The sequence below is a fragment of the Pelmatolapia mariae genome, unplaced genomic scaffold, assembly GCF_036321145.2.
Source record: "Pelmatolapia mariae isolate MD_Pm_ZW unplaced genomic scaffold, Pm_UMD_F_2 NODE_ptg000404l+_length_26225_cov_1, whole genome shotgun sequence".
In the NCBI taxonomy this organism is placed as follows: Eukaryota; Metazoa; Chordata; class Actinopteri; order Cichliformes; family Cichlidae; genus Pelmatolapia; species Pelmatolapia mariae.
Genome location: NW_027052091.1, coordinates 1 through 10154, shown reverse-complemented (window position 1 = coordinate 10154; position 10154 = coordinate 1). Strand labels below are relative to the sequence as shown.

Sequence of the window (10154 nt, the reverse complement as noted above, 5' to 3'; positions counted from 1 at the left end):
AGAGAGAGAAGAAATGGAGCTGCCAGGCAGGAGGAATAATGTTATACCTCAGTTGAGGTTCATCATACAATGTGACAATAAGGTCCACAAAAAAAAAAAAAAAAAATCAAAAAAATCTGCCTATCTATCTGGACTCTAGTTGTTACGCATGTGGTCAGGATCTGATGGTAAAGTAGTGTTTTGTGTTCCTCTGGACACAGAGGAGGTGAGCTGTTTGTAATGAAGTAATGAAATAGTTTGTAATGAAGCAGCCCTCCTCTGGATGAATCCTGCCATGTCTAAAAACTCTGTAAGAAATGATAGAAGTCAAAATTTACTAAAGAATAAAGGTGCAGGTAAGTATTCTGCAGGAAAAAAATTAAAATAGAGAAGGAGAAGATGCAGGAAGGAGAGCGTTGTAAACGTTATACAAGAACTTATGAAGACGTTCAGACATATGTTCTTTTATATTCTTTAATTCAGTCTGATATATCAGCTATAGATGAACAATAAAAGTAAACTTGCCACTGTGGTGAAACGAGTTGTGAAACAAACAAGGCTCAGTTACTTAAACCAGTAGCACTTGATGTCTGCTTTGAGACATCACAGTAATTCATTATTACTATTATTTTTTTTTTAAATGCCTGAAGTCCTGACAATTGTAATAACAAAATGCACATCTTATAGGAATTTCATGTTTACAGTATAATGTATCCCATAAACAGGCATAGATCAAAGAGCTGAGTCCTTTTAAACTGTCCATGTCTCTTTAATGAAGGCGGGTCAAAACTAAGCGGAAGTGCCTGCTTGACAAATGAGGTGACGAGTTTTAAGAAATTTGACGTCTTGCAAGATAGATTTACGTGCTTCACAGCTATGTATTAAAGGCTCTGTTGTTTCATTGCTGTACTTTTTATTTCATCATTAATGATTTTTATTTAAAAAAAATACTTGAACTCAATCGTTTGACACCAAAAAAGCAATTTCGTGAGATCGGAGGATACAGGAAAGAACCTGGCAACACAAGCTGACTTTCCGGCGCGGGAAAATCGTAAACAACACGGCGGAAGGAGCATTGATAGTTGCTGTATACTTCACAAAAATGTCTTCATGTCATCTGCCAGACTCGCAGAGATGTTAATTGGAGTGAGAAGAAGCTAAAGCAGCTAATAGAAGATAAACATGTAAGCTTACGTTGCTAATTTCTTTGAAAAAAAGAAAAATAACGCCAATGTTATAACAGAAAATCGCCCGACAGTAATTTGAAAACAGCCCTATCCACCTCAGCATGGACCGCTACAATAACGTGAAAGTTTTGCTGAAAAACTGGGAGCAGGGGTTTGTCAAAGAGCACAAGAGAAAACCTAACAAGGTGAGTTAACCGTTAACAACAACGAGCCTTGTTAGCATGCTACCTGTTTTAGTATTATTGTTTATGAACGCTGAATGGTACATTTTTCAGGAGGACATTGATCGGGCTCCAGAGGAGACCAGAAGTGAGTGCTCACCATCAGTATGAATTTCCAGCTGTAGCGTAAATAAGCGAAGAAGAGTATGATTTATTTGGTGTGTCTTCCTTGCAGATTTGTATAAAGAATACAGCAGCCTAAAACAAGCCAAAGAGAACAGCAATGAGGCCGCCAACGGGCATACTCACAGCCAAAAGGTAATGAAGAAGCTCTGTTTGTGTCCATCGTTGTCTGACGTTTGTGTTTTAATCTCAAATTTAATAAATATATAACATATCTGAACAAATCTCTCAATGAGGCTGTTGCTTTGTTTTCTGTCTCTGTCTATGAAGGAGTCAGACTCTTGGGGTTCCCACTTGAACCGCAGTGCACTGCCGGCATCATCTCCCAAACTGACATCCCAGGACAGAGACAGTCTGAAAGCATCTCCTCAGTATTATGGCCTAAAGCTTAAAAACAACTTGGCTTCACTCAGCAAGGTGAGAATCACCACACCTAATTCAACTTGTTGTGCTAAGACTGATTTGCCTGCAAAAGGACAATATTCACTTGTTGATGACCATCTGTGAGGATGATGACATTAACCAGTAGTCACTGCTGAGCGACTCAGTTTAATTTCATTTTCGCTACATGTTGTGTTGTTTAGTGATACAAAAATAATGCAAATTATAGAAAGCATTTAAGGCTAATTATTTCAATGTTTTTTTTTCATTTCCTTGGGTTAAAAGGGGGGATACATGTGGACAGAAAACAATGAAATAAACTAATGAGATATTGAAATCAGGAAATTACCGAAGTAGCCATTATATGATAATGTGTTTGTTCTACTGTTATTTATTTATTATTAATGAAGGAGAGGCCTGTCTCACTGAAGAAAATGCACCGTCCTGGTCGGTTACCTCTGGACTCCTTGAAAGATGAACAAAGTATAAGAACAAAGAGCATCACTTCTCCTGCTGACACTGCCAAGACCACAACCACTGAGTCTGAATTCAGCCCCTTTTCACCAAGGTAATTAGATCAAGGAAAAGAATTTCATTTCATGTTAAAAACAAGTGTTATTCAGTGATAAGTAAGTTATTTTGTGAGCATAGACGCTAATTTACTTTTGGACCAAAGTCGTTTTGCTTGAGTCAGAGAAGAAGATAAAAGTTATTATCCTTTTCTTGACAGCTGTTTAGCAGCTAAAAAAACTATCAAAAACAAGTAATATATAGTAATATATAGCTTCTAAGCAATGTTCCCTCTAATTTTTAATGTGTCTGAGCGATCACACAAACTCCCTGAGCGATCCCTTGGACCACTGTGAGCGACATCAGATGTGTGCACTGTGGTCATGCCAGCATCTAATCCATCCAAGTTACATGGTTTATTAAAATAATCAAATTACAGCATTTACATTTATGTTAGACTACTTTTAATTAACTGCTTTAGCCCACTTACAATGAAAATGTAAAAAAATCTTGTTCATGACATGTATGTTAACACTATTGGAAGTAAAAATAACTTGAACTCCAAATTTGAAAAAAAACTTTCTTTCTTCTTCTTCTTCTTCTTTTTATAAAGCTCTGACTTGTACTATGAGTATGACTCTGTGGTCTGGGAGAGAGTCCTGTAACTCTCTGTCTGCAAAATACAGTATATAATGACCAATGTTGGGCAATTAATTATATAGTTACTTCTTCAAAAAAATACCTCAGTTTGGCAAACAACAAATTTTTTTGCAGCAATTTTTTTTTAAAAACGCAGCCAAGGCGTTTTTAAATAAACATTATAAACTATTTACAGAACAATCAGCTGTTCTGCATCAAATCTGATGCCACACAAATTATTTGTGCCACTCCAGAAAATAATTTCTGTCCACTATGAGATAAAGGAGAACAACAGCCTGATACCTGCAGGCCTGACAACAGGAGATGTATCACTCCTGTAACACCTGTAACATTCAGCAGTCGCCTCATTGTTCTGACACACCAACAAAACTATTGACTACACTACACACTAACTACACAAGATTTGCGCTAAACGTCTCAAATCTCTCACATCTCAAAACACCGCCGTCACTCCTAAAACTTCCCCCCGTTTCTTAACAACTAGATGCCACGTTGCCATATCATTTTTTGATTGGTCCACATGGTACATTTTTCGACCAATAGGAAAGGCTGTGGGGGGGACGGGTGGGGAGGTTGTTTTTGCTCACAGGCGGAGACTGCTTTCCAAGGTTTTCCTTATAAAACGCCGTTTTAACCGTTTCTTCCCGCAGTAAATATAAACAACGATATTATTCAGGAAGAAAAACAAACATTGCATATATTTTTTTTATCATAACTCTGGTTTTACGTACGTGGCCTATCAACACAATTTAAAAACTGGTATAAAGTTCACACTTTTTCAGTCAATTGTTCCGTCTGTCCTGCTCACATCTCCAGTGGTTGTACATGTTGTCATTAACGTGGCTTCACTCCACATCATCACGCCGCTTTGCTAGCTAAAACACTGGTGTCAGCACATAAGGACGCTGTCATAGCCTGTCAACGACGTTGATTAGCTGCGTATATACGAATGTGAATCGCATCATTGGCTGGACTATGGGATAAGGTGGCATCGTTCTAATCCCATACGGGAGCAGCCAGTCACTTACTGACGAACACTTTAAAACAGAATTTTTGAAGTTTTAATTTTAATTTCAATTCAGGTTAGATTTTTTTTTTTTGTGCGCAACTCAGATTTTCTGTGCGCAACGACCGGGCCAGCAGTGCGCAATTGCGCACGTGCGCAGCTTAGAGGGAACATTGCTTCTAAGTATATTCAAAGCTTCACAGGTTGCCAGTGCAGGAGTGATGCACTGTTCTTTCTTAAGAGTCGAGCAGCTGTTTGGAATTAAGAAAGGGAGAGTGAAAGTTGGAAATCCTTTATACAAGGAAATGCATTAGAGAAGCTAAGAGATGACATAGATGTGGATAACTGTTTCTAAATCCTTTAATGAAAAAACTGACTTTAATTTAGTGAAGGTTTTCAGTTTGTAAAAGCTTTTAGCTCATATGGATTACTTATATATACCCAGAAAATAAGGAAAAGTACATGGAATTAATTTTAATTTATACCCGAGATACTATTTCTCTCATTTTTATTATAAAAATTTGATTGTTTTTATTTTTTAAAACTACTATTAGGATGAATGAATTGCAAAATAGAGCAGTTTGGATATCGGAGAATCCAATATCGTCTTTTACTTTTGAGTGTTCAAGCAAAACGGTTACTAAGTAGTTGTTTTGCTTGTGGCACTTTAAAAAGCTATTTAAAAAGCTTGAATAATGTGACTTTGTGATGATTTATGTGAGCCCTCCTTGTTATCACGTCTTTGCTTACAGAATGAATCCTTGCCTGGGATCTCTGGCTTCGAAGACGCTCCAATCAGCGGAGCCTGAGGAGCCGTTTCAACCATTTGAAACGTTCAGACAGGACAAAGATGAAGCTGCAGATGCTGCTGGTAGCTGTAGCATTAGCAAAGACATTAGTTCACAATTCACTACCTCTGCTTTAAGTCCTTCTCCCATCAGATCCTCCACCCTGTTGTCATCCTTATCCCCTGAGCGAAATTTAGGGGCTTCAAAAGTAGGAGCCAGAACTATGGGAAGTGAAACTAAAGGCATTTTAGGAGATCTAAAAGAAAATGCTGAAACATCAAAAACTCAGAATAGAGGTACTGATTCTGCAGGTGGTGAAAGTGTAATTGGCTTTAACGGAAGTCCACAGATTCGTGGAGGTTTCAGAGGAGACAGAGGCCTTGGTGCAAGGCCTTCTCCTGCCAGCAGGCTGAGCCTTGTTGACAGGAAGTGGCTAGAGAGGTGTCAGGTGTTTGGAGAGATGGGAGCAGAGGAGAAGCCTGGAGCAGGCAACCAGGAGATGAATGTGGAGCAACAAGGGATGGCAGAAAGGGGAGAAAATTAAAAGGGGAAATGCAAGGAGTTGAAAGAGAAGCAAAGGAAGAAAATAGATATAGAGAGAGAAAGACAGGAGTCATTAGAAATGGGAAGAGGTAAAAAGTCTGAGAGTGTAACAGGGGATAAAATAGTCACTACTAATGCTGCAAACTCTGGAAAAAGCAAAAAGAAGGGGTTGGCAAAGAGAAAAGGAAGGGACAGGAGGAGATGGAAAGAGGACAGATGTCACATATAACAGCTGATGATGACAATGAAAGCAGTCCAAAAACTAAAGCTTCAAAAAATAGGGGGAAGAAGAGGCAGCGAGAAGTGGGTGACACAGAGGGAAACACTACAGAAGAAGGAGGAGTAAAAAAGAGGCGGAGGGGTGGTAGAAAGAAAGAGGAGAGCTCAGACGTTAGCCCCAGCTCAGCTCACGGAGGAGCAGGAAAGAAAAAGAGAAGCAAGAAAAAAGAAGGTGATGGAGAGGGTGAAGGAGAGGAAGAAACCAAGGGACCAACAAAGGTAAGGGGGGATTTGGAGGGTGCATTGTATGTCTTATTTTAAGGTTATATGAGATTATCTGATGTAGCTTTGCTTCTGTCCAGATGCCCCAAGAGAACTTGTTTGGAGACATAGAAGAAGAATTTGGAGTTAACAAAATCTGTCGGACACAGTCTGCTAGAGCCAGGTAGGACCCAAGTGCATGTGAGGAAAGCAGAATGTCTTTGAAAGGTTTCTACATCTGTTTTTTTTCCTGTTTTAACAGAGTCACAAAAGGAGCCGAGGGTAACTTTGTGAAAATAAACCTGAAGAAGAAATCTCATGTCAAAGGCTATGCCCTGAGAGGGATTGCTCTGCGCAGACAGGTATATTACATTTATTTGTTTGTTTTTGTGTGTGTGTGTGGTTATCATTGTGCATGAAAGTTTAAGGCCTATTTTTTTTAGGTTTACATATCAAAAAGTAGTGGGAAGAAGTGCACACTTTCTCAAAGATTTTATGCTTATATCATGTATAACACGTCCTTGTTATAATACAAACTTTATCCTGAGTAATAAAAATGCATTCTTATATTTTCTTGGTGTCATCAATGTCTTCTTGGTGTTGCAGTTGTACATGCAGAAGTTCCAGCTGAAGGGAGAGCGTTTCGGTGGAGGTGGTGGATATTTTGGCAGAGGAAGATGGGGGGGCTTCAGAGGGGGTTTCAGAGGGGGCCTCAGTCGACAGGGTGACACCTGCTACAAATGTGGAGGGACCGGACACTGGGCTATTGACTGCAAAGGACGAGGTGACGCAGGAACAACAATAACAATAACTATTATTAAATGCATATCTCACCTTGTTGTGATCCCTTCAGAATGCTCTAGACAGTCTTTAGTGTCGTCAACACATCAGCCACACTCACAGTAAGAGGAAGTCAGTTAGCAAAAAGATTACTTGTAGGGAGGATGGCTGTAAAGAGAGAAGAGCTCTCTTCAAAGCTTGAGCGAGGCCCTTCAGTTCTTCTTTTATCTGAAGGATGACGGAGCTACTCTACTAGAGTCCAAAAATAAAGTTTTCAGAGCTGGAAATCAGCATCACAGGTCTGTTAAAAAGCTTTGATATGTTTTGCAGCCCCTCCACCTCCTGTTGCTGACGATAAGGCGGCTGAGGAGGAGCCGTTTGAATTGCCCACCCTGGAGGAAGTTGCCAGGGCAACTGGGACGCTACAACCTCAGCCACAGGGTACATCTGTTGACCTGATTGCATGCAGCTCTCTGACAGAACTAGTCGGCTTATGCCTGATTGCATAGTTTCAGTGTCATAAATGCACTGTTTAAGTTTTACTTTGTGCATCGTATTAATGACGTTATGTGAAACTTAGTTTTATCTTTTATCTGGTTAATAACTGTTCTTACTTTACCGTTATTAACCGTTATCTACAGCTAACACATAGACTGGAGGTGTATGTTTACATCTGCTCATTAATGGAAAAAAGTTTTTAACACTTTGTTCATGTAAATTTGTGCACATTTATTTTTAGAGCTTAAATATGAGCTGTTTTAAGTAACGAAGCTGTCAAATACAGATGTTTTGTGTTCCTAAGTCGTGCGTGTTTAGACCCTGATGCGTTTGTGTGTTCCAGTGGCAGCATCCACTTTTAAAGAGGAGCAGCATGATCAGGAAAAGGAAGTGGACAGTAAGCGTAAAGATGAAGTGCTGCTGAATGTGATTCGCCCTGATTATGAACGACCTCCTCCTCCACCACCCATGGAACCGCTTTATGAGCTCGCAGAGGATGGAAAAGTCCAGGGTAAGGGCTGCACATTAAACTCATACTGAAAACTGAAAAATAGACATACAGTACACAGGCCTAAGAACTGGTTTTTTCTCTTTATATTTAGAAACACCTGAAGATGTTTATTCGGCTCTAAGAGATCTTGGCTATCAGTCATTTCGACCAGGACAGGAGGAAGCCATCATGAGGATCCTGTCGGGTATGTAGTGTGCACACTCATAAGCTCATCTGCACACACTCATTTGCTAATTTACAATCTCTCTGTACATGTTTGTGTTTCCACCTTTAGGTCTGTCTACCCTCGTAGTGTTATCAACAGGGATGGGCAAATCGTTGTGCTACCAGCTCCCAGCTTACCTCTATGCTCAGAGATCCAAATGCATCACTTTGGTCATATCACCTCTCGTCTCTCTAATGGATGACCAGGTAAACACTTGATGGCTGTAGATAGGCAAAGAGCAAATCTAATTTTTCTAAACTAATGATAGAGTTGAGAATGTATTTGCCTGAAAATCTTTTTGTGTTTCTGTGCAGCTGTCTGGCCTGCCAGCCAAGCTGAAGGCGGCCTGTATCCACTCCAATATGACAATGAAACAGCGAGAAGCAGCGATAGAAAAGGTAAAAGGAAGTGCATCAAGAATCAGATATGAGTGAGACTGAGCCACATTGATTACAGCTTCTTTGTTAATGTCATTGAAAAATGAACAGCCTTTTATTGGATCGATGAATCCAATCACATTAGATGCAAGTCTTATTTCAACTTTGGCTACTACTTTGGCTGGGATGCAAATAAATGGTTTCACATAGTTAATCTTACAAACAGATGTTGAAAGTGAGAAAATAAAAACAGGATCAGATAAGTATTTGGTGCTGAATTGAGTTTTATTTTATTTTTCTGCAATAAGTATTCTGCGACACTCAGATGCCCTTTTTTATGCCAGTGTGAATACAAATATCCATATATGGTCTTAAATCAGATATAGTTGATATTTCAAATCAGTCAGATCAAGGTGTGTGCAGATGTGGTCCCAGCTCCATATGCTCACACACCTCCGCACAGAAGTAACAGCTGTTTTCTCCACAAAAAGCCAAAATGTGTAGCTTGTCCCTCCTCATCTTTCTGCTTGTGATTTGCCGACTTCTACAGCATCTTATCTTATAATTTAAGATGTGAATTAATTGACTTCTATGCTTATTTGAAAGTTGATATCAGTGATTATTTTCCGTTCATACCTTGTATTTGCCTCTGGCTGTTTTTCCAGGTGAAGTCAGGCCAGGTATGTCTGCTGCTGCTCTCTCCAGAGGCCCTAGTTGGGGGAGGAGGTTCAGGTTCAGGGTGTCTTCCTTCTGCTCAGGAGCTCCCTCCTGTGGCCTTCGCTTGTATAGATGAAGCTCATTGTGTCTCAGAGTGGTCCCACAACTTCAGACCCTGCTACCTAAGACTCTGCAAGGTGTGTTGATTCCTGGAGATCATCGTACTCTAACACAAGTGATGTTAATTCTGCTACTTGTTCAAACAACTCACTGTGTTGAACTTCTGTGTTGAAAATTTATGTAAATTAGCTTCTACAGTTTTTTTTTCTTTTTAGAACAGTGGTATCACTCTTGATTATCTCTTTAAGTCTTTAATACAGTGCTTGTTTGTAGGTGTTACGAGAGCGTCTGGGAGTACGATGCTTGCTAGGACTCACAGCTACAGCCACTCTGTCCACTGCTCTGGACATTGCTAAACATCTGGAAATCAGTGATCAAGCCGGCATTGCTGTCAGATCTGCAGCTGTGCCTCCAAACCTGAATCTTTCTGTGTCCACGGATAGAGAAAAGGATCAGGTCAAATGAGTGTTTTTGTGTCCTTGACTGACATTTATTTGTGGTAGTTCTAGATCCAAGAGTCCTTCTCTTACTAAAAATTAGTTTGCAATGTGTGCAATTGTCGTCTTAGGCTTTAGTCTCCTTGTTGAAAGGTGATCGGTTTGGTTGTCTTGACTCGATCATCGTCTACTTGCACCAGAAGAGAGGAGACGGTGCGTGTGGCGGCACTTCCGAACCTGCCTTCAAGGGGTGCTGTTAAAAGAAAACAAGAAGAGCAGCAGCCAGTCAGAAAACAATCCTGTAGGGCAGAGAAAGAAAGAACTGGGTAAGTGTTTTTTAAAAATGTGATTAATTAAAAACCAGTAAGGAGAGAGTTGATATGGCGGGGGAACAAATGAAATATGAATATGGAGCCTATACTGTGTTATGGAAATCTGTGGTACATAACTTAAGATAACATTAATTACAGGTGAAGTCTCTTTCCTTCAGTCTCCTTGACTTTGTGGTTTTGTCCTTTATGTATTTAGCTCGGAAGAAGATTCGTAAACCGCTGAAATGGCAGGCTGAATCGTACCACGCCGGCCTGTCGGGGTCAGAGCGGCGACGCGTGCAGAACAACTTCATGTGCGGAGAGCTCAGAATCGTGGTGGCCACAGTGGCGTTTGGCATGGGCCTGGATAAATCTGATGT

At 40.1% G+C, this 10154-nt stretch overlaps 1 protein-coding gene across 1 annotated transcript; it reads left to right on the top strand.

The window, feature by feature from the left end:
- Nucleotides 1-1267: 1267 nt before the first annotated feature.
- LOC134623118 (ATP-dependent DNA helicase Q4) lies at nucleotides 1268-10146 on the top strand (the record flags this gene model as incomplete). Its single annotated transcript, XM_065469814.1, is given in 22 exon segments — nucleotides 1268-1351; nucleotides 1442-1475; nucleotides 1563-1645; nucleotides 1781-1927; nucleotides 2302-2459; nucleotides 4820-4938; nucleotides 5167-5360; nucleotides 5555-5896; nucleotides 5980-6062; nucleotides 6141-6240; nucleotides 6485-6662; nucleotides 6989-7099; nucleotides 7500-7667; nucleotides 7759-7851; nucleotides 7942-8078; nucleotides 8187-8270; nucleotides 8915-9103; nucleotides 9300-9482; nucleotides 9595-9654; nucleotides 9656-9693; nucleotides 9695-9789; nucleotides 9992-10146. Coding segments are annotated over 22 exon segments (2835 nt in total), but the record flags the coding sequence as incomplete, so codon positions are not given.
- Nucleotides 10147-10154: the final 8 nt, after the last annotated feature.